This window comes from Hippocampus comes, unplaced genomic scaffold, assembly GCF_001891065.2.
Source record: "Hippocampus comes isolate QL1 unplaced genomic scaffold, H_comes_QL1_v1.1 scaffold45, whole genome shotgun sequence".
In the NCBI taxonomy this organism is placed as follows: domain Eukaryota; kingdom Metazoa; phylum Chordata; class Actinopteri; order Syngnathiformes; family Syngnathidae; genus Hippocampus; species Hippocampus comes.
The window spans coordinates 353,300-381,026 of record NW_017805783.1 but is presented as its reverse complement, the minus strand read 5'-3'; the positions used below and the strand labels follow the sequence as shown (position 1 = coordinate 381,026).

Here is a 27,727-nt window from a genome sequence, read left to right as displayed (position 1 = left end):
CAGAAGCAAGCAGACGGAGCACACTGGCCTCTGAGTGAATGTAAAATAGGAAGCTGCTACAGCCAGGCAAGTCGTCGTCATTGAAACAAAAGCCAGACTCATTATTGGCCCAGTGATACGTGGGGTGGGAGCACAGCTTGCTCACATGGACGAAAGAGATTACCCATAAAACAGCTTAATTTCAGGTTTATTAAGTATGCTATAATTATTGATCCTTGAGGTATTTTGTGTGTTTTTTTTTTTTTTTTGTTATTACTATTATTATTTGTGAGTGGCTGGCAACCAGTTCAGGGTGCCCCGCGCCTACTGCCCGAAGACAGCTGGGATAGGTATAAGTGACTAGGAAAATGGATGAATGGATGGATATTATGATTATTATTTTTACAAATGTACGGTATTTTACTTAAGATAACTGGGAACTTTTTTTAAATTGTGAAAATAGCACAAAAATGTCTGTCTGTTTTACAATTTCAGCAATGAAATTGGCTTTGAAAGTTTGTTAAATTGAGATTTTTTTTTTTGAGCAAAGGCTGGCTGGCATTTGCTCATCTATCAGGTTACAGTGTGAGGCCTTCTGTGGACTGGGCTTGTTTGATTGAACACAAAGCTGATATACTCGCATTTGCTATCAAATGGAACCATTCAATTGTATTTGTAATTATTAAACAATACTTTTCACACAAATTAAGTAAAATCGGGTAATTTCCTGCAGCCCCCCGTGATGATGTCTCACTGCACACTCGGAACCATGTGTGACACTCAGAACAGTGTGTGAATATTCAATTTCATTTAATTTTTTTGGATCTCCCCCTTGAGATGAGTCATCTCAATTTGGATGGGGCTATGTTCCGTCTCAAGAATGCAAACTGAATCGTCCCTTGATCATCCGCTTGATAAATTAAATTAAAATCGAACGCAAACTACTGTACCTGTACTTCTGGATACCTAGGCTCGGAACTTTGTTTATGTTGCAAAGGTTCCCACACGGAAAACTGTATCGGGTGAACGCACCACGGCACAGCTAACAGTAGATAAATAAAAAAACCGAGTGATAATATGGCAGAGGTGGGTGAGGTAATATTGTAAATAAATGCTTTCTTTTTCGTTTGTTGGTCTGATATTGATTGGTAACAAAGATACAGATTATCGACGGTACCTTATCAATAAATCGAATGGTGGATTTAGAAACTATGACCCATTTTATCGATACATTAGGAATATATGATTTCTCGATGAAGTGAAGAGGACGTGTTTTATTTTAAACATAGCTGCACTACAAATGTTCTTTGTAAATATCGATTTTGGCTGATCGACCGGGGCTTCCAATCATATTTTTTAATTGCCGTAATGACGTAAACGAATCGGGAATTATTTTCGTTAAAACGGCCTGAGCAATTGTGTAATCGTGTGCCCTGCAAGCGAATCGCTGCTTTTGGATGCATCGATGAGATTTGTGATGGCAACCTTAGGACAACAGCAGTTATTGGGACATTGGAATCACTTCATTAGCTGCCAAATAACAATCTCGCCAGTGTTGCTTCAATTAACCGGTCGATATATTATTGTGACTATAGCCGTGTTTCATTTACGATATGTCACAGAAGCACTGTAATGTTTATGTAACAATAACTACACTATAAAAACTGCAGCAATTATACTGATGATAATGTGTTAAAAATGTGTTGCTACAAATATTTGATTGAATGACGTACAGTATTCATCATTTGACATTTCCATCTCATGTTTTCACAGACTCATAGTTTGCATCCCATTAGGCAACAGGCTGCAATTGCTGCCAAAGTCTTCATACAGAGGGATTATACTAATGGCACTGTGTGCCAATTTCAAACCAAGTTTCCTTCTGAGCTGGAAACCAGGGTAAGATAACTGCATTTATGTGTAAATACTGTTGTTTTTTTTTTTTTTAATCCGATAGGTGACTTTCTGTGTGAAGGAACTATTAAGAACTCATCGTGCATGGTTGAGGGGGCACCAATGTCCACCAATGGCAATACCTTTAATCACGTCCACAGCCATGCACACTTCTCGGTACAAGATTAGATAGAACAACCCAGTAAAACACAATGTTAAACATCGTTGCACACATCATTAATCAGAGAAAGTCAACATGACCACAGTCTGCAAATGTTCTCCTTGCCATTTCAAGTAATCTCTCTGGTCTGACTCACGCAGTCTGACCACCTGTATGGTCTTGCCCAGGAAGTGATTGCTGCGGTGCAAGTTACTCACTCATAAAATTCAGGGAATGGATTATTTGTATGTTGCATATGAACTAGTTCCCTGAATGCAGGCATGTTCAAAGTTTGACCCACAGCACAGTTTTTACTGGCCTTTGGAATATTCTAAAAGTGATATTTAATATTGCCTGCCACACCATCTCCCTTCTCTCCGCTAAGATCACCAGTCAAGAAAATGTGTGCTTGACGATCAAAAATCTAATCGTATATTACTCCTATGATCAGTAAAATGGACATGCTTAACCCTTTCATGCAACCTGTAACCTGATAACATGATAAGCTGGCCACTGTAGTAACCGCTGTCCCTCAAAGGGTTACATTTGGGAAAGGACAAATCAATCCGGTTAGGTCTAATTCGTCCTGACCAAGCACTGTCATCTAAAAATAATTTTGGTATTGTAGTTGTAGTTTTTAGGGATCTCTTTTGGTGGTCTTTTGCATCCCATAAAAGTAAGCAAAGTAACTGTGAAAGTACCAATTTGATTATGTCTGTCAGATATTGTACTCATGTCAAAAATGGGCACGAGTGAGGTCAAGTTGTGTGGAACAATCCCGGGGTGGAAAAAGGTCATTGTGACCGAGCAGGAGCTATGCAGCATTAATAGAGAGCAAGTGATATCTTGACATCTAAATTGCAGCACACACAAATAAAATGCAAAAGGAGTTATGAAAAGAAATCAAGTTGACTAATGAAGTTTGTCGACTGAACTTTTGTAGGGCTGCTGTTTTGTTTTCTTGACATTCCTAAAAAGAATAATACCCTCCCTCACTTGTAATCTTGTCGGAATGTTAAATATCAGGTCCAAATGCAATGGACAGATGCCCCGACAGAGAAATGTGGTTTGAATCGCTGCATCTGAGTTGGAAAATTAGAGGAAGAACAAAGCTTCGGGCCTTTTGCCACATTCCTCGGGCACATGGGAGCGGAACTTGGGAAAGTTGTCAGAAAAGCAAGATTCCCCCAGCTGCCTGCTTGTCTGGTCTGAAGATTCTTCTTTCCCCAGTATCAAATGAGAGATCCGAAAATCTGTTCTGGACACCCCGTGCATAAGTCATATCAGTTATATTTGACATCTCTGTCAAGCAGCCTATTTAAATATCGGTTCGTCATGGCTCACTTTATAATTTGGGAGCCGGGAGAGCGGCTGAGATTTTGATCTGTTTATCTTAGTTAAGGCATCTAAGTAGGACTGGAGCCTTCATATTTCTGGATTTTTATGGTGTGCATCCAGCTATCAGTCCTCTGGGGATGACATTCAAAGAACACATGGTTATGGGCATCTTAACCTCTCCAGGATAATTATTATCACCTGATATGCACGTACTTGCAGTCCAAGAAATATGAAGTAAGTATTTCAAAACTGAGTTAAGCTGGGCTTGAACGCCGTCGCTGACAATGCATATTTGAAGTTGGAGGATGTGAAGTCAGTGAATCAGAATTAGAGGTTGCATTCTGCTTTTCTCGATGGGAACTAGACGACATGCAAACTAGGTAGACAGATAGATGGATCGAGAGCGAGAGAGACAGATTCCCATGATAATGTTCAGTCAGTCATGACTCCCAAATATTGGAATGACTCCACCTGTTTTATACAAAAATTACAAATGACAGTGGGAGCTACAGATAAGGGTTTGGTGCTGAAACCCCATATCCTTTTTTTTAATTTTTTTTATTTAATGTGTTAATTTCCAGGGCATTGTTTTGATTCCATGTCACAAACCATGTCCGCGCCCTGTTGATGCAGGGCCTGATTATCTGGAGTTATTTAGCAGCGTTGAATGCAAATTGTTTGAATGTTAGCTTGGATCTTATCATCATGTTGTATACTTTCAGGTGATTAAAATCTAGTGAAGAACGCTTACATTTTACTTTGTCCTTCTCTTGTGTTAACATTTTTGCCATGTCCCCCCCCGAATGATGCGTTTAAGATTGACAAACAGCAGTTTGAAGAGACGGTGCGGATGTTAAATAACCTCTATGCTGAGGCAGAGAAACTTGGAAGCCACTCATATATTGAAGGTTGCCTGGCCTGCCTGACAGCTTATACCGTGTTCTTGTGTATGGAGACACATTATGAGAAGGTGAGTGAAACTTGTGTGGACAAAGGAGCAATCCCTAGCCCCTTGTACGCTTGAACTCTCAGCCAGCTTTGTCACAGTTTTTTTTCCTGGCTTGCAGCCCTGTATGTCAAGTAATGAAACTGAATGACATTGTTCTTGATCAATACATTTTTTCCCTCCTCTTTCTTTGGAAAATCACATGTACAAAAATCCTGAACTTGGACAAGTTCTCTTAAACTTAAGCTACCTCACACATTTTACGATAGATGGCATTTAAAGTACTGTATTTATGACACGATAAGACGCTTCGCATTGTAAGGCGCCCCTTCAATGAATGACCTATTTCAAAACTGTTTTCATATATAGGGCGCACTGCATTCATTATAAGCCGCATAGAATAGAAGCTGCAGTTGTGCGATGCATCCACTCGATGGGGCTACGCTAAAGGGAATACAATACAATACAGCTTTATTTCCATAGAGCAAAGTCATGCAGAACTGGTCACAAACACGGACATGAAACATATAAATACAAATGGCATTATAAAACAATAAATGATAGACAAAAGTTATGAAGACGATTGAACAAAAAGGCACACGTAACCTCGTGGGCTCACATCCACAAGGGGCTAAATATCCTTCGAAGTCTTGCTTGTCTCCTTCCTTCGTTTAGTCAGTCGTTAACTATGCTTTTGGTATTATCTTCGTTTCATAATGGCTGCGCAGAGCTCACAAAATAGTTATTTGTTTGAGTGTGTGTTGGCGACTGCAAGTGTCAATTAGTGTCAGGTAGAACCTTTTAGGTTACAATTCATTCCTGCTAATAACCACCACTAGATGGCATAGGAACGCTAACAGGGAAACAACTCAATGGGGAATGTAAAGAGAGTTACAGTCTCTTTATATTAGGCACACTGATGGCTTTTGGGAAAATTGAATGCTTTTAGGTGCGCCTTCATAGTGCGGAAAATACAGTTATGAATTGTTTTCTTGACAAAAACAGTGTCTTAAATAAAATGTATTATTATTATTATTATTAAAGTTTGAAGGTCAACACAGAGTTTGTGGATAGATGGAACTTGTGATCTTAGTCATCTGGCCTAGTGTGACTGACATCCTCCAAAATGTATAGGGCACTTTCCTATCGAATGTGAAGTTTTTAAAAATCAGTGCGTCTTGAGCACTCCGTAGTTAACTTGTAGTATGCCAAGCAGCATTTGAACCCATTTGAACATTTGCTCTTCAAAGCTTTATGAGCAAAACTACACCATCTTAACTTTTATGGGAAACTTGTTGCAATTTCAATTGATCATCTTCTCACTTGTGCATGAATTCTAATTCGTCAAACATCTTTGTCACGTTTTTGCATCTGCGAGAAATGCACAGTACCGGTATTTTAAATTGGCCACTGTGCTCTTTTTACAGGTTTTAAAAAAGATCGCCAAGTATGTGCAGGAGCAGAACGACAAAGTGTACGCCCCCAGAGGTCTCTTGCTCACCGATCCCATCGAGAGAGGCCTTCGAGTTGTATCCTCTTCCTCAGCGTCCGAGATGAGTTGGGACGGAACGCTCCTCTCTTTCTTTTCACTTGGCTGAAATATTTCTCAAGCCATGTTTAACCACTTCACAATGATTGGCAAACAATGAAGAGATGCATTCTTCAGCTCAACACAATGGCCACAATAATCAACGCAAACTCCTATTTGAAACGTTATTAATAAATCAGCAGCCTGGGAAGTACTCATGGTTTATGTGTCAAAACTGAAATTTAGCTACACAAATAAATTTGTCATCATTTAGTATGGATTGAAAAACAAAAAACCCCAAAAAAAACCAAGAAACCATTTTGAAATATGAATGACATTGCATCACATCGCAATCACCCAAAGGCCGCCAGTTGCTTAAGCATGCTACTCTGTTTTTTTCCTGAATATAAATCAGAAAAAGCTTCAGTGCTGGCAATTTACAAGAAACCCTGCACTGTATAGTGGTGTCAAGCAAAAAGAACAAATCAAAATGTGTTTGTATTCCATAGCAGCTGCATAGAATTATATACTTTACCAGAATGTGTTGGGGAAGTCACGGAGTGACGCAACATTCTAATTAAATGGAGCTGAGCAGCAATAGGAGATTAGGGATAGCAAAAATATGACTGAAATTGTTCACAGCTGAGCTTTGTAACTACCCTTGCCTCTGAGTTTATTGGGCTGACAGGGTTCTGGATTATTTCGCCAACACTTGGGAGCTGCTGTGCTGTGTTTGGCAAAAGGGGTCCTAGTGGAGATTGACGCAAACGTATCACCTGAACGCTTATTTCAACATCGGCGGCTGTGTTGCCAACTCATCACTTCGCAACATCAGCCCTCGAATGTCAGTCAGGTGTTGTCGTGGGAGCACATATGAGATTTTCAAGCCCAAAAATAGTTGGAGGATCTTGTTTGAACCAAGCCCGCGCAATGTTTTTGCAACTGGTCAAATTCCCCGACACTAGCGAATGTGAGATATTGTGTTTCTGTTGGCCTTCACTTGATTCCACTGAAGCCAAAAGTCGTTAAAATGCTCTCCCTTGACTGATTTTGTTCAAGATTGAGGTCACTATCTTTGAAGAGAGAAGCCTGACTAGATAAAAGTTTTCAAGGTGAGTGTCAAAGATTTAGTATTTTGTTTTGGACCAGAATACCCAGAAATGTGACTTCCAATTTTAACATACTGACAAGTCACCAGAAGTTGTCCACCATTTTATTTTGGCATTTTCTTATTAAAGGTTGTCAGTATATGCAACTTCAATCTGATACGTTACAACAGGGGTGTCAAACTCATTTTTGTCCTGGGCTATATTTTAGTTACCGTTTCCCTTGGAGGGCTTTTATGACTCAAACCATATAAAGAAGTCAAGAATAACGGTTTACTCCACTTTTGTTTAAGTTACTGTCATGACGGGTTTGGTTACAAGAAAATGCTTACAATATCGTTCTTATTTATTACAGATGAGAATTTAAAATTTTGGTACAGATTTTAGCTAGCATCATGAAAGTTGACATGTTTGATTTGCTTTTGCGGGCCACATAAAATGAGATGTCGGGTCGGATCTGGCCTTGGGGCCTTGAGTTAGAAACCTGTGCGTTCCAATATGGTCGTGGATTGGATGAAAGGAACTCAAAACAAATGCAGAAGCAAGTTTAACGTATGATAATTCCGAAAAAATAATGGTGTACTATAGCCTCTGCTTGAAGAAAACTGCAACTAGTAATATCATTATTTTCGAAATCTTGTTTGAGAAGCCTGTTGCCCAATTGCAGACACATACACCCTTTTTTCACTTTTTTTTTTTTTTTTAAATGAAAAACTATCAAATCTTTCCCAGATGGATTTATGAAACAAATCGTCTGGCATAGCAGGTTAAGGTAATCCTCATTCAAAAGGTAATACCTTCAGTGATCAAGAGCGCATAACACAGAACCTACAGCCGTACGAATGCAAGCTTAAGTCTCCTCATTTGCTTGTACTCCTCTCCAACTGCTTTATGATCACGGGCTTAGGTTCCATAAAGCATTAAAGGATCATTCTTCCAAGTTTGTGACAGTCACATGGCTGCTTCTCAGTGGCTTCTCACTTCAGTGAGGACTGGAAATGTGGATGCAAAATTGCCAATGTAGTTCACTGGGAGGACCGCTGTCTGAGAGTGTGAACCCAACCGAGCAGCCGAACACGTGTTGAAATGTCACTTTCGCTCCGTACTTACATATCAGCTATGGTCAAACAATTATCATGGATTCGTGAAAATTGCTCTTTTTTCTTATTTACTGGCAGTATATAAACAAAGAATGCCAGAATTTTTGGTCTCCTTCTGAAATTTGACGTAAGGGCACTTAACCTTTCGTAAGTGTTGAGAACCATGTCTTGATCATTTTTCTTTTTTTCAATATAAACAAATGAAATAGAAAAATTGTGACTATCAGTAGAAAACACTCTCGTCTAAAACAATTATTCGGTATACGCCCAAAATTCTACAACCTCATAAATAACATCTACATCAGGTGCCTGATTTTTTTTTTTAACTGAAAAATTACAGGAAAATGGAAAAAAAAAAGAAACAAAAATAGCTTCTCTCATGCCTTTCATGTGTAGTACATTTTATGGCAAGCCTGTAAACAAAAGAAAAGTCACCAAAACATAACCTTCTTGCGTATTAAATCGAAGTAAAAGACCAGGTACAGTTCATAAGGAGAAATAGAAACAGATTCATCCTTTCATGCTATGAATTTATTTCATGGCATCGTTTATTACACAACAGCTGTTCTTAGACTGTATCCTGCATGTAAGCGAATGTGCTGAGTTAGCACTCAGAAGATTTGTCTCTTACCTCATTTCTCATCCGCTGCCGTCAAGTATAAAACCTGTGTGATGATGTGATTTGATTTATTGTTCTCCTTATGAAAGCTCAAGAGGGCCAAGTGACCTCGCGAGTCAACATGAATTCAATCATTTTACAAAGGTGTGCCAAATATGAGGGGAGTTTGGAAGGCTAAGAAATCTTATTGTGCCCCTTCTTCTGCTTTTTTCTGAGCAATGCTATTCTGTATCACGCCTTACAATCGGTGACAACAACAAAGTCAGATTCTCGACCGCAGATGGCTTTTCAACATCTGCTGATTTGTCTCTCTGGCACCACGTGTTTTGCCTCATGAGTGCATCGTTGGAAATAGTTTCCATCTCTGCCACAGCAGATTCACTCGCCTTCTTTCGGTTAAGACCTGATGTGCGGGACCAAAACCGACTTAGCAAAGACAAAGGCCGTGGCTCCGTTTACACTCTACTGAACACACTGTACACTCTCAGTACAAAGGCTACTATAGGGGTCCGTCTTTTGTTCTCCAAGATACACATTTTTGTGATGTACCGTATAGGGTTCACAGTTGATCCTCTAGTTACAAATAAGTATCGTTTATAGTTTGAAAAAGGGACACAAATGGTCCAAAAGGGCAAAGGGACGATTTCTGTACCTTTTTTGTTTTGCGTGTAGGGGTACAAACATGTACGAGGCCCATGTATATTTATCTTGACTCTTTATGAATGCATGTGCAAAGAAATAAACAGTAAGAGCAGTAATCTCGACCAGGGATGGCAAGCCCACTGCATTTTGTACACTAAAAACCAACTGCCATCGGTTCTTGTCACAAAATGTAATCTGTTGAGTATTTTTGCAGTTTTCGGCCACTCTACGGTTCCCAGGATGCCCTGCGAAATGCAATACTTTTTTCGTCATGAAGTCATTCATCATTGTTTGTTGAATGTGTGTTTATATTAATTGCATTGCCCAAGAATGGCCTTTTAAATAATAGTGTACCAGTGAGCAAACCTCCTGGTGGACAAAGAAGGCCCTCACACTCCAGAGTACAGCTCACAATGATGGGTCCAGGCTCTACATTTAGAAAAGAACCTCAGAGAAGCATGGTAAACACAGTCAATCTTTGTCAGACATTGAGTTGAAGTGTTAATATATAACAGATGCCCATAATCTAAAATGGAAATAAAAATAGCAGTGACAAGTCACTTTTTAACCTCAAAAGAAAAAATATTTCCACAGGGAGGAGGGGTGGGGGGGGATATTTCAATTTGAGTTTCTTTACAAAATTCTCAATATGGAGATTGAAAGAGCATCATCAAGATATTTGCACATATGGACCAACTCACTTTCATTTTCCCCAAGAGTGGACACTGTAGGCCCTACAGTGTAGGGAGTAATTGAGAGCCCTTCCTGGAGTTTGAAACAACAACATTAGTTTTGTTGGCATTAAGGTCTAGTTTTAGCTGCAGAAGTGTGGGCTGCATCGCATCGAAAGCCTTCTGCAGAGATTCTACACAGTGTTAGCAGAGGACGGTAAATGATTGGGTTTTCAACATTAAAGTGCATGCAAGCATCGGACACATTTTGTTCCAAATCATTTATGCACTTAATGAAAAGGAGAGGTCCTAATATAGAACCCTGTGGCACCCCCTTGTGGATGCTCATGATTTCAGAATACCAATTAAATGATATTTGATACATTAGATCCTGTCTCTGACACAATTTGTGAAACTATATGAGCTGAGACCAAAATTGATACACCTACACTTTAAAACTGTGTGGTCCACACACAGTGTCAAACGCCTTCGATCAATAAAAAATTGCAGCACAGTAATGCTTTTTGTCCAGAGCAACAACTATGTTGTTGATCACTTTTGTAGCAGCAGTGATAGCTGATAAGCCTGATTGCAGTTTTGAAAAAAGGTCATGCTGGCGTCAGTGTACTCGGTTTCATCCATTTCACTCTGTGGTATGCTGGTTCTGAAGCTCTTCAAGCTCATGCTAGTACTGGGTTTACTATCACTGTCAGTACAAGTAGTCGGATTCCTGCTCCTGCTTTTAAAAAAATATATTAGAAAGCATATCCCTCATGGCGGCGGATAAGCTACACTTCTTACAAGTATCATTCTCATGAAGAGATTGAGAGTAATTACCAGAGGGAAAGATGAAGAAGCCATGCTAATCGCTAAGCTAACCTAATGTTACGTGTAAGACTGGAAATAAGTGCTTTGGCTGACTGAGTACACTTGACAGAGGTCTCGCCGGAAGTGCGTTAAAGCGGATCATATCCATCTTTGAACAGCAAAATAGCATGCACTTTAATTAATAAGTCTCTGGAGAGAAAATTACATAAAATAATGCTATACAAACACAGCCAAACAGTAAATGTGATTGTTAAGGAGTCCTGTACGTCAGTTAGGATGAGTGGCCTACAAGATTAAATGTGTATGAATATTGAGGATAAGCCGTTCAGAAAATGGCTGGCTGGATATAGTGTATTGAATACATATAATAATATCACTGGTTTGTTTTCACAATGCAGTCCTGAGTTTTGAACTTACAATACAATACAATACAATACAATACATCCTGATTTATATAGCACTTTCACAACAGCTGCAGCTCTAACAAAGCGCTTCACAAATCAGATCTTCTCTCTTGAGATCTGTACAACGTTCTCACAATTACACTCGGCACTAGACTCGACTACATATGTTCACTGCTCGTGGAAAAATAAATAGAACTTACAATGCAATACATCTTTTTTATTAGCCCTTTGACAACAGCTGCAGCCTTAACAAAGCGCTTTACAGAACAGTGAACATAAAATAAAATATCACAGAACACATTAGATAAAACATGGACAGTCATCCAATCGTAACAACTATTCCCGCATACGCCTTGTTGTTTGAAGCAGATATAGATGAAAGAGCAGAGAATCAAAGTCTCCTTCACCACTTGATCAGAGACGTCATGCTTAAAATGTGCACACGTCTGCTACAGGCTATTTTTGCAAGTAAACAAGAAGCCGTAGCGTCCATTGGCGATAAAAGAAAGAAGAAACTTCTCCTGTCAATTTTTCTGTGCAAAACGCTCTCCGTTACAGACTGCAAGTGTCAGTTATGGCTAAAAAGGTCTTCTTAAAATAATCCCAGGTCAACTTAGTATATTATCCATAAAACACACAAGGTTTAAATCGCTCTGATATATTTCATGAAGACCTGCTTGCTCATCAGTAGTTTTGTTTTAAAATAAACTGTGGCTTAGTTTTATCTTTATTTTTTTAACACAAGCAACCGTACCGTGACCTCTGACATCATTATAGAAGACACCAGATGCAAGGATATTTGTGTGGGCCATTAGTCAGAATGTCATCAGTTCATGTAGATTTTGCCATTCATTTTAAATTGAGGCCTGTAAAGACTGAACTCGTTGCGTCAGGTGTAATGCATCGCGAATGTTTCCGAACGCTACTGAAGGTGATTGCCAGTCCCCCCCAAACAGTAGACTCGTTTGATAGTTTATGCAGAAATTCCGAAAGCAGGGCAGTTGCTTGAGCTGCAGCTGAAAGGTGGGCGGTATCATCCCGTCACAGTCATAGAGGCGTCATTGGGGAGATTTTTTTTTTTTACCACACACAGTTGGAAAAACGTTCTTAGCATATATGTCTATGCCCTTTCCTTTATTCACACGATCAGTTTGAAAGAGATTATAATGTTTGACATGAATCTTCAGAATTGATGCTTTGATCCATGTTGCAGAAAATCACTTTCTGTCAATTTGTCCACAGCCGAATTACGTCGATTTTATTAATCAGACTGCGCCGATTGACATGAATAAAACACAATCCACTGCTACCTTTGATATCATCATGCTTCAAGATCAGTGCTGGGCCTGGATTTGGATGGATACAACTTGATAAAAAGAGGAGAAGAACAATCAAATTTTCCGCTCATCCTGTCAGGCGAGCAGTGCCAAATTCTCGGCCGTGCTTGCCGCAGTTGGACCTAAACTCCCGTATTACTTTTGACGAGTTGTTGGAGCCCATCGGAACAGATGGAACAGGACACGACCATGTGGATAGCTGCAAAACAGTCAGTATGCGGGCGCAGGATAGTTCCAGAGGTTTAGAGACTAATCAGAGAAGCACACGGCCCACCACTGGGTCCCGGATAGCCCACAGAACACAAAACCAGCACACATGCGAAAAGTAGGTAAATCCATGGCCTCAAGCTGTTGATGCAGCCAGGCCTACGGTACGTATTTGAGCGGGTTTAGACTGCTGTCGCTGAATGTCCCCAAGACAATAGCACAGTTTTCAGAATTTTGTGATCCAATATTGTGAAGGAGATCGCTAGCCCATCCAAGTCATAAAAATGAAATAAAAAACACAGGCGCATGTATACGCAGGTAGACGCATACCTACGGGGAAGCACCTCTGCCACCATCTTGGATTAATTGAACCAGTGGTGTCATTCCAACTATATGATACAATAATATATTCAAAACGGAACCATTACTCTCAACACGGATTGATCTGATTAAGATTGTGTCTAGACTTGGTCAATCTAAGACCTGCCACTTTAGCCAACAAAAGCAACGGAACTGACCCGTATGACCTGGCCTTGGTGAACCACTTAAGTGGTTCACGAACCAGAGTGATGCATGTCTGGGTGAGAAGGTGGGCAGCAGCAGACATGTGGGTAGGTGATGCCCAGATTTAAATCTGCATCCATATCATCTTCAATTTTCAGTCCTGGACACTTGTCATAATACTAATTTGTTGACCTGCCTCATGTAATAATGCAGTCTGAGCCACTCCTTGTCATCCTAACAGGTCTTTGCCAAGCGAATATGTATTTTTTTCCATGATGTCACCTTGTGTTCATTTGTTGTTAGGATTTGCCTTCTGGGTGAAGCTTCTGCGTCAACTGCGACAACTCCCGCTTCCTCCCCATCCAAAAGGACCTTGCACACCTGTACTCTCCTGCGTCTCAACAATCGATTCTATCAGTCACACGCAGGCCAGTACTCTCGATACTTTGCTCTTGTTTAGCAGTAAACGCCACTCAACAGCCTGGCTCACGAATCTTGTCGTGAAACAGCGTTCCCCAATTTGCACAAGATCTTTTCAATTATCTTTTGTTTGCTTTTGGCTAGAGTTGTGCAATTATGACTCCTATTTGAAGAATGAATCCAAAACCAACATGCAACGTGACTTTTTTTTTTGTTTTTTTTTTTTTTTTGATGACACTGAAAGTCTGTTCTCCATTTCGTTTTGCTCCACATTTTTATGGTTACGTTTTGTAATCTCTCCAAGGGTAACTGACATGCTGATTGTTGACAGACTCAGACATTCCAGTCGCACTGCTATATTTTATAATCCTAATATTTTCTTTTTTTTTTTTGTTTTTATTGCCTTGATTAATAAGTTGTAGCTCCCTGAACACGCAGTGCTTGCGCTCCGTGCATGAAATGCTCAAATTATTTGTATACTGTGCCTTGCAGAGCGTTTGGCGACGGTGTCTAATAAGAGTCATTTGCTTAGTGTGAATTTTTGTCGTCTGAAATGTCAAAAGTGTGTGATGACAGTGCCTGTTTTGTTGTTGCTGTTGTTATTTTTATTATTATCATTATTGGGTTAGGTTAGTCCTTAACCAGACCTAAATTATTATCGTTATTTTGTTTCCCCCCTGCCCCAAACTATCCAACGATGATTTCAATCTCTGCCTTTTTTTTTTTTTTTTGATGATGACAAGCACCAAAAAGCCAAGCATCGAGCTTCCCGCTGAGGTGAATATACATACAGTGCTTGATAAATGTATTAGATCAGGTTTCTGTCACACCTACCCTAAATTAACATTGAGATTCCCGAAAATCTTTTTTCCGTTTTCATAATGCTTCATATATTATAGATGTTCTATTATTATTATTATTATAATTATTACTGTATGTGAAATGATTGTTTAACCAAAGTGGTATTTCCAGTGCTAAAAAAACGACATGTAACATATTATTTTGCATTTAAAACAATTGTGAAAAAAAATCGCAAAGCTCATTTTTATGTATTGCTGAAGATTACAGTTATTGATTTGCATTTCGGAACAGAAAAACATCGTTGAAGGGTCGAATGTCATGCTTGATTGATTTTTGATTTCCTTGAAAAGCCAAGTGAGCTGGCACAAATATTGGTTGAAAAAAAAGGTGCATCCAGTCTGAAATTCCTCATTCGTGTTGAAAATAGTGAAATGCCAAGAGTGCAGGTGGAATTGATTATTCGAACACAGTAGTCTGAATATTTCACTTCATTCATATTTGATAGTTTTCTGTGATGTAAAATGAAAGTCAGGCTATTCTAAGTTTACACTTTATTGCAGGGGTCCCCAACCTTTTTTGCCCCACGGACCGGTTTAAGTCAGACTATATTTTCAGGGACCGGCATTTAAGGTGTGGCGGATTAATACAACAAAATAATATGGTATGAGCTGCATGAAAACTGTGGTGTTTTCGAAATATAATAATAAACACAAGGAGCGTCAAATCTGGTCGCAACACTCTTATCGCTCTGGTAATGTTTAATGCCTTCAAAATACGATACAACGCAAATTCAAAGTGCATGAAAATGACGACTCACCACAGCCCCGAGCTTGATTTTCTGCAACCAGACGGTCCCATGGGGTAATAGGAGACAATGACACCTCAAGTGTGTGGTTTATGTCCAGTCTACTTCGTAATTTTGTTTTAGTCGCTGTTGCTGCAGAAACTCCCCACCTCACACAGGTAGGATGTCGGAAATAGCAACAGTGCTATTGTGGCGATCTCAGAGTGTTCAGCCATAACTTTGATCCAGTTGTTTCGAACGTACTTTTAAGGCCGCCGTCATTTGCCATCTCTAAGCAGCTTTTTTACTCATTTTGCGGGCTTCAGCGTTTTGTTTTTGAGCGTCATCGGTCACGTGACCGAGAAGTGTGGCTTGACGTGAGTCAAGCGTGACACAGATGGATGTAACAGAGAATCCGGTAATTTTTCAAAATAAAACATCTTTCGTATTCCGAAATAAATAAAACGGAAATAAGGCAAGTTCTTTCTGTGTGGCCCGGTACCAAATGCCCTGCGGACGGGTACCGGTCCGCGGACCGGTGGTTGGGGACCCCTGCTTTATTGTACCTCATTTAGCTCAGTTTTAGTGAGAAACGAACCCGTGTTTTTTCTTATTAGGGAAGTCCGGAATTTCCCCACACTATAGAGGCTATATTGTCACGGATAAAACGTGCACTGTTTATGATCCTTGCCTTCTATTTCTGTTGATGGAATATGTCTCGCATAACTGTGAGAGATGTGACAAGACTCAAAAGCTTCTGGTGCTTTTGGAGGATTGACCGATTTAAAGTGACAACTTGCTACGGTTTATTCAAGACACACTATCCCAAAAATAAGCACACACGACTGGATGCTTCTTCATTCAGAACGGGATGGTTCAGATTAGGGGCCATTTTTGAGGTTGCTTTCTCCTATGAACTGCAGAGGAACATCCAAAGCTGTTTGAACCTCAAACATTCTGCGTCACTGTCCCGACTTGTGACTTTTGAATCTTGATGTCCTAAAATTGACTTCAATGATGTGCACTGGTGAAAACGCTTCAATCTCATAACATAAGCACAAGCGTGTTAACGGGATGTCCCTCTAAAGAATGCCATTTTATTATACAGTATTCAATTTGCCTTACACAAGACGTCCGGACACCGATTGCATGGCAGGTCATTTTCTCATGCATGTCTTGTTGATGCTAAATTAATGTGATGTTAAATTATTAATTGTGACAATTGATTTGGATAACTTTCCCTTTTTTTGTTTTTGTCACTTGCCTTCTCAAACCCGACTAGTTCATAATACTCACAGAGTCACGACAAAGCCACAACTGCTGTAGTCTTGAGACCTCATCTGTTTAAATTTATGTCACCTTGCTAAGTGTTGTGGGTTTCCAAATTTTTGCCGTGTTTAAATGCTGTGTTTACATGTTGTTATTACTGGCGCAGGTTATTTAAAGTCATTGCTGTGACCTTTCCTATGCATTGGTATTTCAGTACTTGTTTCCGAAACTTTGTGGTTAATGTGGTTGTAAGGTTTGGAAAAAATATCTTTTCCCTCCTTTTTTTTTTTTTTAAATGATTGAATAAATGTAATAAAAACACATATGCCCACGCTTCATTTATTGCAGCAAGTGTACACCCCCGGTAACGAGTCCTAGCAAAAACCTTAGTTGTGATCAAGCTACGGTTTGGTACATACTTCAAAAACATGAATTAGTCCAACAGAATGCAAAGGCCTGGAATACCATGACAACTGAAGTTGACTACAAGGACTGTGCTTCATCCTGCAGCTTGATAATGACCCATAAGATGTTGTGAAAGAGTTATTCTTCCAATGTATTGTATTGTTAGGCTTCCAAAGCAAACAAAGGACAAGTGATGATGACTGTCAAGTTGTCTAAAGGATCGTGAAAATGGAGCTACACTGCATTGTCACAGATTGTGACAAAAAAAAAAAAAAAAAAAAGTCTTTTCTGACACGTATTCAGAGTGCTCACTTATAAACCTGACAGGGGCATTGTTCAACATACTGCAAATGTTGACATCTTCTTTCTTACAGTACAGCAGCGCTTCTCAAATAGAGGGGCGCGCCCCCCTGGGTAAGGGGGGGGGGGCGAGGCCCTGTCAAGGAAGGCGCGTTTGACCTCGGGGAACATGTTTTTTTATTTCGATTTTTTTTAACTGAGAATAAAGTGCAGTTGCACCTCTACTACATTAGGGGGCAGTGGCGTTCTCATTGGCAGAGTGTGCGCAGGGAGCATTCAGAGGGATGAAACATGACGAAGCGTATGTAGCGCTTGGCCTCGCTGTGACTACGGTGGGAGACGAGCAAACACCGGTGACCTTACTCTGTCTAAAAATGTTGGCAGCGGACAGCAGGAAGCCAAATAAATGAAGACATCACTTGAAGACATTACACCCCAATCACGCTGATAAGCCACTTGACTTTTTTCAGCGAAAACGTGTCGAATATTGCCAACAATCATCCCGCTTTGTGACTACTACTTCAGTGAACTAAAATACAGGTCCCGGCTACACATTGAGCAGGAGCTGAGAGTTGCTGTGCCCTGCTTCAAACCTCGCTTCGAAAAGCTGTGCATTGCAAAACGTGCTCATTGTAGCCATTAATCCAGACATCATCTTTGATTAAAAAAATCAGCACAAATTATTTTATGTTTGTTTTGCAGGTAAAAGTTTTTTTTTTAATATTGTGCTCCTGAGTTAATGTTGGTGATCAGTTTGAATGCATTATTATTTATTGATTGTATGTCATTTTATTTTTCAATATCGTATGATTTGACACGGTCAGTCAAAAAATGTTTACAGTTTAATTAAGGATTTCATTTTTTTTTTTTAATTTCAGATGCACTTTAAATATTTTCTCTTACAGTTAATAAAGCTATTCTTTGTTGTAAGTTGGTCCATATTTCTTTCTTTTTTTATTCTCTTATACGTTAATAAGGATACAGTGTTATGCAGAGGTGTACTTATAACAATTTTAGAGACAAATTATACTATTTATAGTCGCGCGGAATGGGGGGGGTTGTTTTCTTCTTCCTGGGGGGCACGACAGAATATAATTGAGAAGCACTGCAGTACAGTAATGCGCCACAGAAAAGAAAGCATGTTTTTCAGATACTCTTAAAACAACTGTTCATGCCCACAAACAAAACAAAACGATTTTTCAACCCGACGCCACCGCAGCTAAAAACATATTCTGAATTATACATACCATCACAATTGTTGCCACACTCAACGGAAATCTTTAAAACTGAACCGAAAACTATCAGCGAGAGCAACCCTAATTTTCACCACATGGAAGTTTGACATCAGAAAAAATAAATAAAATAGCTGGCGGCAACTGGACCAATTTTGTGCCAAGTATTTACAGTACAGCACATGGTCACAACCCTCAGTGGCTGCAGTGAAACAGATGTGAGAGAAACTTGTGCAAACTTATCTTACTGGATGGCGGCGTCATGTCTGACTGCAAACACACGCACTGAAATATATGAGATGTTAGCTTTGTCATGTCATTGTTTTCCAACTAAGCAGAGCAAGAAGATAGTCCAGTGGTGCAGATGTTACTTTGCAACTCTAAATTATTATCCATTGAAGTGTGTATTCTGCCTGTGTTTGGACATGCTGTATAAATTTCCCATGCCAGCATGGGAACGCACAGACCCTGCTTCTTCTCCTCATGCATGCAAGTTAACCTTTTCACCCCGAGAAGCATCTCCAACTTCAAAGTGACATTCGTAGGGACGACTGGACGTGAAAGCATGACAAAGTTATCGGGCGGCCCAGAACTAATGTGTACAGTATCTAACATATATCTTTCTGATCAGACTGGTCAATTTGTTCTCCATTCCTCTATTGATGTGGGGATTGTTGTCAAGCTTTACTCAAACTTTGATTCCTGGTTATAGTTTGATAATGCTTTGCATGAGATAGGATTGGTTGTTCCACTTTTGACAAGAGATTTTGACAGAAGATTTTGTGATCACAATATTAATTGTGATCAAGAGAGGGATTGTTGAGGAATTTAGCCTTACTAGGAGTACTGTTGGTACCAGTCTCTCACCTGAACGTTTGTTTAAACTCTTAAAACAAAGGATGTAGTGTTAAGTTTATATCTTCTTCCCCCTTGAGTGTTTAACAGCCTCCAAGTGTCTTCTTTTGCACACCCCCATCTCGGGAAAGTCCCTGAAGGCTGTCAAGTTCCCCTGACAAGGAACTCTTATCTCGGGATTTATGCACAGCAGGGGAAGTCTGGACTTTGTCATCATGCCAAGATCGTATTACATCGACCTTTCTTTGTTTCCGATTTTTACAAAAGGGGTAGGACTGCCCGCCCCTCATTAACATATTATCTCTATATAAACGTGAGTCTGTATTTTTTCTGGGCTTACTGACGAAATCTGAAACTCTCAGGAGCCCGAATCGATCCGGAAACTGCAAAAAAAGAAAAAGAAAACCTTCGAAGGTAATGTTCATTGTCTCCAGCCTGTATTTGGATAACCAACGTCCTCACCCTATGAAATTCAATGAACACGCGGAGGAAAGAAGGCCACTTTCCCCCAACACCATCCACCCATCCATTTTCTGAACCGCTTTATCCTCACGAGGGTTGATGGGCATGCTGGAGTTTAACTGCTCCGAATTTTTCCAAGTCTGTCCCTTCATCCATTTTGTGCACTGCAAATCTTCATTTGGGTCATGCGCGGGTGTGCTGATTTTTTCATTCTCCAACTTTGGCCGAGACGTGACCTATTGGCTTAATGATGGGTGGCGGTCACGGAGCTTGTAGGGTACCTGGACGGTGTCCGTCTGCAACACGGAGCCCCATGTCTGGCTGGTAAGACGCAGATCTCGTTCTGCTCGCCCTGTCTGTTTGTAGGTCAAACTGCAGTGTTGTTAGCCACGGGGGCTAGTGGGAGCGAATCTCCATGGCTGCCTGCCTTCCTTCACAGAGTATTAACAAAATGTAGCATCGCTAACTATCCGAAAAACATCGACCAGTCACCATGGAAATTCATCTGCACCATACCTGTCAACCTTTCGGAGCGCCAACCCATATAAACTACCAAAAAAATTCTTATAAAGAGCAAAAAATCCTTATAACATACCAAAGCATTTTATATGTCAAAATAACGGCAGAAAAACCCCACGAAATATGAATGATATATTTGTTTCCTTGTAGAACTTGCTTGTACACTACCGAAGTATGCAATGAATACTCCGCTGTTTTCAACTAGGAACCACGTGATTTACTGGAACGTTACCGGAAATGAAAGCATTCGAGTAGACGAGCACCATTCTGGGTAAAAGCAAACGGAACTACCTGTTAGGGAAAAAAAAAAAAAAACGGAAATTTTCAGAATCTGTATGATTTGTGCGATATGGCCATATACGTAAGATTCACCACAAAATCCGTATAAAATATGGCTAAACCGTATGAGTTGACAGGTATGTATGCACATTCCTATTGTTGTCCACTTCAAAATGTAAAATAATCATAAATACTAATTTAAAAAAATGTCAGCACAATATTTTTTGTGGTGGTGTTAAAGGGGTTGTTTTTGCTCAGAGGAACTCATATTTGATGTCAGTAATTCGAAAATATTGTGCGGATTGCTTTTGTTTTCACAGGTTGAGGTGGACAAGTATGAATGTGCATGTGAATTTTGGTGGTGATTGGTTCCTGTGACAACACTAGGTGACAACATCCATCCACCCACCCACCTATTTTCTAATCCGCTGATCCTCACAAGGGTCGCTGAACTGGTTGCCAGCCAATCGCAGGGCACACATAGACGAACAATCATTTGCTATCACATTCACACCAAGGGACAATTTAGCATTCAATTAACCTCCAGTGCATGTTCTTGGAATGTGGGAGGAAACCCAGAGAAAACCCACGCAAGTACAGGGAGAACATGCAAACTCCACACAGGAAGGCCGAATCCGGAATCGAACACTTTCACCTCTGCACTGTGAGGTCGGTGTGCTAACCAGTCGACTGTAGGTGACAACAGAACATGACAAACCAACCCAGGAGGAAATAATATTACAATGCTTGCCACTGGCTCCCCCTTTAATGGGGGGAGCTCAGTGGCTTTAGTTTAAAAAAATAAATAAATAGTACATAACTCACTACAGATTCTTTTTGTGGGGTTAATATAAGTGCTAACGTCATGCTTACAGACATACCTATTACATACATGTCAATCAATGTTCAGCCCATCAAAGTATCCCTTTATGTGCACTCCACCGTAGTCTCCAAAAGAATGTAATATTCGTACGTGGCCACGAGAGGTCAGTCTTGCATCATTTTATGACTTGCAGTTATTTGTCTCATTTCTCGGACTGATGCTCTCGAGCGGCAGACAATTTTAAAGAATAGAGTGGACGTTGCCAAATTGAACCGCAGAACTTGGTAAGTGCACACACAGTGGTCATTCTTGTCATTGAAAATTCAATATTTACCCCAATATGTCCTTTGGAAGGGAAAATATCAATGAAAAGCAACAATCATTTTTTGTTTGCTTCGTATCTTTATTAGATTTTTAACAAATAACGCAAATGTCTGATGCTTTGTTCAAGTATACTGTTCGTATACATAATGTAGCTTGTAAAACACAGACTGTACCCTCAGAAAACAGAGGGCCAGTTTGATAGCACCACGAACATAAAAAGTACAATCACATGGGATTCACACACACGATTGTACAAACCACATTTTTTTTTAAAACAAGCACTAAAGCGAAACCTGATTAAATAGACAGCGAGTTACGGAAAAAGAAACTACACCCATCCACAGTTCTGAGTCTTTAAATAGGGAGAGATTTGAGTCAGGGTATCATTCAGCACACTTAAGAGTCCACACGGATGTTCTACTCCAGCTCTGGAACATCTTTACACTGTCAAGCACGGTTTGAATACAAATTCAAATCAAATCAAATAACCACACCTGCTTCTCGCTGCTTTCGGCAACAGGCAGTCATCATCTATTGTGGATGAAGGTCTTTTCACATGTGACTGAAATTTTTCTCGACCATTTGAGTTTAGTCTGTAGTGTGCCACTTTCAAAGCGTGAGCACTCAGATAACCAACGCCCCCTCTTCTTCTCGCTCGCTTTCTGAAATTGACAAAGGTCTTGGGACAACGGACAATTCTATGATTCTCATGAGTGCAGTGTTTGAAAAGGGCCTTTTTTTTTTTGTAAGCATGCCCAGTCCACAAAGCAAGGTCCATCAAGGTACTGTATATCATTAGGTAGGTGTAGCGTGGAGGAATTTCAAAAGCTCTGCCATCGACTCCATCAAACACCGTTGGGATGAGCTCAAACCAATCTTGGGCGACGCCTTCTCATCCAGCAGCAGTGCCCCCTGAAAGTGTCTTCTGGGCGAATGGATGGGAATGAACCCCGATATACTGCAATGCGGACTCCGCGCTTTCCTCTATTATTAGCTCCTGTTGCGTGTGAAAGGCCTGTTGTCCCGATACGTTTCTCTTCGTTGTGTCTGTTGGCGGACCACCCAAAGAGGTTTGGAAGATGGAACGAAGGTGATAGAAAAGAAACGAAAACCAAGGCAAATAAGGAATTGATTTGCGATGACGACTGATCCTTCTCGCTTGGGCGCAGGCGTAACCGCAGTCGCCTCACTGTATGGAAAATGTCAATATGGGAAACATGTGGAAGGAAGCACAACAGGCCCGAAAGCCCAAAAAAAAAAAAAGCCCTTGCAGTCACCGAGTCTCGACATGAAACGACACAAGCTTTCAAACAAGAACCCAGCAGGAGGTTGTTTTTCTCCAGCGCTGCACATTCACAAAGAGGTTCCTCATGGCACTTTGAATCAAATTCCATTCCAGCAGCAGCTCTCTTGCAGGCAGGACGCTAACAATGGAGCTGCAGCTGATCTTCTTTTTTCTTTTTTTTTCTTTTCGGGGAGGAGGTATGCACCCCAGACGGAGACGTGTAGTGGCTGTGGGCTTCAGAGGTTCTCCCTGTTGGAGGGTGACTTGGCTCGTGGCTTTTTACCTGTGGGTGACCTGATTGTTGAGGAGGCCCGGGAACGTCTGCTCCGTCTCAGTGCTTAATGAGCCACCTTGCAAAAAAAAAAGCACAGACACACCATCAACTCATTTTTTTCTCCCTTATTTTGCATCCCATCCCAATATTCGAGATCAATCTTTGAGGAATTTCACATAATTGATGAGCAATATAGTGAGCACCATGCATTTTATTGGTTCATCTTAACATTAGCATACATATAAATATTACCGCTGCAAAAACTATTTCCCTCAACTTCGTCATTTTTGATGCTAATATGGATTCGACAGGAAATCCAGATGTACAATATCGTTTTGATTTTTTTCAGTATCATTGATAGCCAAAATCAAGTACAGTCATACCTCGGTTTTCGACCATAATCCGTTCCAGAAGGCTGCTCGAAAACCGATTTGTTCGAAAACCGAAACCGCGCTCTTTAAAAAAAAAACTTTATTGAACACATCTGCTCACAATGGAACGCTTGAGACGCTTTCCTCGTCTACCCGAGGAAGCGTCACTTCCTCTTGTAAGGAAGGCGAGAGGAGTCAAGCGGCGCATTCAAGTGCGCTCAGTTTGGTCGAGAACCGATTTTCGGTCGTAATCCGAGTCGTAAAAAACTCGAACTTTTTAGTCGAAAACCGATTTGGTCGAGAACAGAGACGTTCGAAAACCGAGGTTTGACTGTAGTTAATATGAGGGAAGTGATCTTCAACTTTGCCCTTCCTTTCTCAGCCACGACTTCAAATTGAATGCACACATCATGTTGGATGTGGGAATCTTTTTTTCCAAGGGGTTGGATTGGGTGCTGATCCAAATGACGGTAGTTTAGCCTTGGGACAACACGAGTATGCCATTTATAAATCGATTCGTTCGAATGAATTATAATGCATCCATTCCTCCATGTTCGATGCTGCCATTGCTGTTCAGGGTCACGGCAAGCTGGAGCCTGTCCCAGCTGACAAAAAGCAGACCGCACCCTGGACATTTTCCATCACAGGGCACATTTAGAGACGGACAACAATTCAAGATGCACATGTACACAGGCACCGAGTAGGAAGTGAACCCACACGAGTCAGGTGAGCTCATCACCTCTGTAAACCATTTCGATCCGCTTATCCTCACAAGGGTCACGGGGGGTGCTGGAGCCTATCCCAGCTGTCTACGGGCAGAAGGTGGGGGACACCCTCAACCGGTTGCCAGCCAACCGCAGGGCACACAGAGACGAACAACCATCTGCGCTCACACTCACACCAAGGGACAATTTGGAGTGTTCTGTTAACTTGTCATTCATGTTTTCGGAAAGTGGGAGGAAACCGGAGTGCCTGGAGAAAACCCACGCAGGCACGGGGAGAACATGCAAACTCCACACAGGGAGGCCGGAGCTGGAATTGAACCCGGTACCTCTGCACTGTGAGGTCAACGCGCTAACCATCGGGCTGCCCCTCTGTAAACCCTCAATGAGAACTCTTATTTACACTGAGCGGAATCTTTTTGTTCAACACACACACAAAGACGCAAGGATGATGGGCCACACAAACCGTGACTGCCAGCCGAGGTTGGCCGGGTTCAGTGTTCAGCCTTGAGGGACGACCTCCTGCCCTCCCCTCTTCCTTTCATTGCTCGAATTGTGTGTCACTTGAATTTTTTTTCTTTTTTTTACAGGGTTGTTTACCTCCCTACTGCTTCAAGGCTCCACAGGATAATTTGAAATGCTTTTGTGAAGGAGTAAGAACTTTTCTATTCCAGGGATAATCGGTTTACTTTATCCTGAAACTTGGGTGAAGGTCTGTGCAAGAGTGCGAGGCCTGCGAGAATAGATTATAGTTTGTATCGTGGTAGTAAAACTGCGTTCAGTTTGCACCCTTCTAGTAGAAAAGCTCTATTTTTTTTCCAGTTAGTTTCGCATATTTCTTCTAATTTAGTACAATATGTAATACTAATGGACACATCATGTACCTGAAAATGACATACACTCACACGGCATCTGGTAGACTTGACTGGAAGTCTACCAATGAGTACGCTCGCCACAAACTACTGCAACAATAAATAACATACGACATGAAAGCACTACTTCAACATCAAAGTGTGGCGGAGGAGGCACTAAATTTGTCTTCCTGGCATCATTCAAAAACTACCCGGCACAAAGTGACAAATCTTTCTTGGAGTGAAAAAATAAGAGTTTGGGAAGTATCTCTTTGTTTCATGCCTTTATTAAGATGTGGATTCAAAAAGAATCCTCCAAGACTTCTGAATATTACAATATGAGAACAGACAATGTTTTAATATCTTCCAGGACTTACCATTGTGACAGCTGTACATCCACACGCGATGACCATCATATCGACATCGACATTTCATGACGTTATTGGTGTAATCAGACTCTGGCACTTCGTAGTTTGGATTGATTATTATCTATAAAAAGGATGTGTGAAGGATTTTTTTCTTTTTAATCGTACAATGATATAAGAAGAGACAAATGTGGGCAGGAAACTTACCTGGAAAATGTAATCTCCAGGCTTTAGGTCAGTGATGTCAATCCACTGGCAATCGATGTCATGTCGGTATGTGTCCCAGCAGCCCACAGTGATGCCCTGCTCTCCAAAATTGTCACATTCGTATCTCTTTTCAATGCCTGCAAGAAGACAAGAAAAAAAAATGCCACTAAAGTCACGCCAAACTTCAGCACTCGTCACACAAGACCTCGGTTAAGCGAGGATTTTTAAACTTTGTGTGCATATTGGGCATTTTCTTTGGCTTTTGTTTTTTTTTTTGCTTCTTTTGAGACACCAAATCTAAAAAAGAAATCGCCTTGAGTAACCGTAATATGTTTCCAAAGAGGACACTCAAGAAACAGAAGTTATGTGCAATTAGCATGCATACATTCTTAATAATTGTGTTGCTTGTATGTTAAACACTCTTGGTTTACTTGACATTTTTAAATGGCTTTTTTTCTTCAACGTCAAAAAGCGTAAAAAGAAATTGCAGCGGTAATATACTTTTGGCCACTTGGGGGCAGCACCTCCATCTAGCCATTCATCCATGCATTTCCTATCCTACTTGGCTTCATTAGGCTAATGAGCTGTAGACTATCCCAGTTGCTTTTGGGGGAAGCGGTACACCCCGGACCAGTCGTCAGCTTATCTCACCTCCCACAGAAGTACCATTCGCACTCACATTCAAAAGTATGGTCATTTTAGAATTTTCAACGAAATGCGAGTTTACAGACATCCCTCACATCAACTCATCAGTATATTTTGTTATGTCACAACATTTAATACATCGTCATCCATTCCTGTGTATTTGTGACTGTGCGGCATTAATATCTTTAGAAAAAAAATCACCACAAAAGTATAAATTTGAATTTAGAGTCCTATTGAGATAATATTCCTACCTTCATCACACTCTGAGTCCTCCAGACAAAAACTGGCTTTGTGTCCTTCTGCTACTTTGGTTCCATTCAGACTGAACAGGTCGTAGGTAGTAAACACCTCCATGCTGTGATAATGCCTACCGACACATAAAGAGTTTGAACAACAAAGCTCCAACGCAGCACTGTGAATAGAAAAATATCCTGCATCAAAGCAAAAGTTGTCAACAAAAGTCGCAAACCCTGGAAGGGAAAAAAATAACCAAAACACAATTGGTTTGTATTTTTAAGAAGCTCCTGCTTCCAATTTAAGGTGAATCCAGGGGCGCAAGAAGGTGCACTTCTCACCACACAAATCAAAAAAGGATGTTGGAATGAGGTTATATGTGTTTTTCCAGCAATCAACCAAAAAAAAAAAAAATTCGCTTGGAGGTTTACATGGCAGAGACAATTCAAACGGAACGTGCCTCATCGAGCAAACAGAGACGTCTATAATTAGGAACTGACCTATGGCAGTCGTGCCACACCCAAGACTGTCGGTCAGCTTTAGGCCGGAAGTCGGACTGGCCGTTGTTGTGGATCTGGGAGGAGAAGCGCAGCAGCCGGCGGTAGGAGTTGGCAGGCAGTTCTTTGGAGGAGGTGGACAGGCATTCCTCCTCAAAAGCACATTGCAGCATGAACATGGGCCTGTCCTCCATGTAGGTGGTCTGCTCCACCGCCTGAGGGTTCAGCACCAGGTCAGGGGCCGCTGGTGGGACAAGAATGAAGGCTGAAGCAAACGGATGTGCACGGACCGAGTTATACAATTGCGCGTGATGGGATACACGTGCCGTAGCGAGCGTCAGACGGACCCAGTTGGAGTGCACTGTTGCCAAAATCTCAAGTGGAGCCAAATGGTACGGTACATCATCAGCAAGGTTGGCGTCACACGCTTTGTAAAGCACATTCATTCCAGGTATGGAAGCGCCTCATTGTGCGGTCTTGTCATTTAATTTGAAGTCAAACGGACATGTGTGGCATTGTCTGTGCAGCTAGTGCGGCGTGT

General features: G+C 40.9%; 2 protein-coding genes and 1 long non-coding RNA gene across 6 annotated transcripts in view; 2 read left to right on the top strand and 1 right to left on the bottom strand.

Moving 5' to 3' along the window:
- Window positions 1-967: 967 nt before the first annotated feature.
- On the top strand, window positions 968-14,858 carry LOC109525051 (golgin subfamily A member 7). 2 transcript variants are annotated; one of them, XM_019885292.1, is made up of 6 exons: window positions 968-1,065; window positions 1,753-1,878; window positions 4,188-4,340; window positions 5,744-5,845; window positions 6,904-6,956; window positions 13,566-14,858. In XM_019885292.1, exons 1-5 carry the CDS (start codon window positions 1,057-1,059, stop codon window positions 6,943-6,945), a joined length of 432 nt encoding a protein of 143 aa, XP_019740851.1. In that variant the 5' UTR covers window positions 968-1,056; the 3' UTR covers window positions 6,946-6,956; window positions 13,566-14,858. The 2 variants fall into 2 exon arrangements, with proteins under 2 accessions (XP_019740851.1, XP_019740849.1); XM_019885290.1 differs by having other exon boundaries at window positions 980-1,074.
- Window positions 1,886-2,906, top strand: LOC109525052 (uncharacterized). Its single transcript, XR_002170073.1, has 2 exons — window positions 1,886-1,980; window positions 2,034-2,906. It is a non-coding gene; the product is annotated as an uncharacterized LOC109525052 (long non-coding RNA).
- A 7,624-nt stretch (window positions 14,859-22,482) lies between the features above and the next one.
- Window positions 22,483-27,727, bottom strand: part of loxl2b (lysyl oxidase-like 2b) — a 38,402-nt gene continuing 33,157 nt past the window's right edge. For 2 of the 3 annotated variants that reach the window (XM_019885281.1, XM_019885282.1), the window contains exons 10-14: window positions 27,190-27,430; window positions 26,707-26,822; window positions 25,811-25,947; window positions 25,616-25,727; window positions 22,483-23,370 (exon numbers count right to left, since the gene is read on the bottom strand). In XM_019885281.1, the coding sequence (XP_019740840.1) occupies window positions 23,300-23,370; window positions 25,616-25,727; window positions 25,811-25,947; window positions 26,707-26,822; window positions 27,190-27,430 (677 nt within the window). In that variant the 3' untranslated portion in view covers window positions 22,483-23,299. The remainder of the gene's footprint in view (window positions 23,371-25,615; window positions 25,728-25,810; window positions 25,948-26,706; window positions 26,823-27,189; window positions 27,431-27,727) is intronic. The other variant, XR_002170071.1, reaches the window with a different exon arrangement.

What these genes read in the sequence shown, in the direction of transcription:
- LOC109525051 (XM_019885290.1), top strand. An exon ending in CTTCTGAGCTGGAAACCAGG is followed by an intron (nt 1,879 to 4,187) that starts GTAAGATAACTG and finishes GATGCGTTTAAG; the next exon opens with ATTGACAAACAGCAGTTTGA. An exon ending in TGGAGACACATTATGAGAAG is followed by an intron (nt 4,341 to 5,743) that starts GTGAGTGAAACT and finishes CTCTTTTTACAG; the next exon opens with GTTTTAAAAAAGATCGCCAA.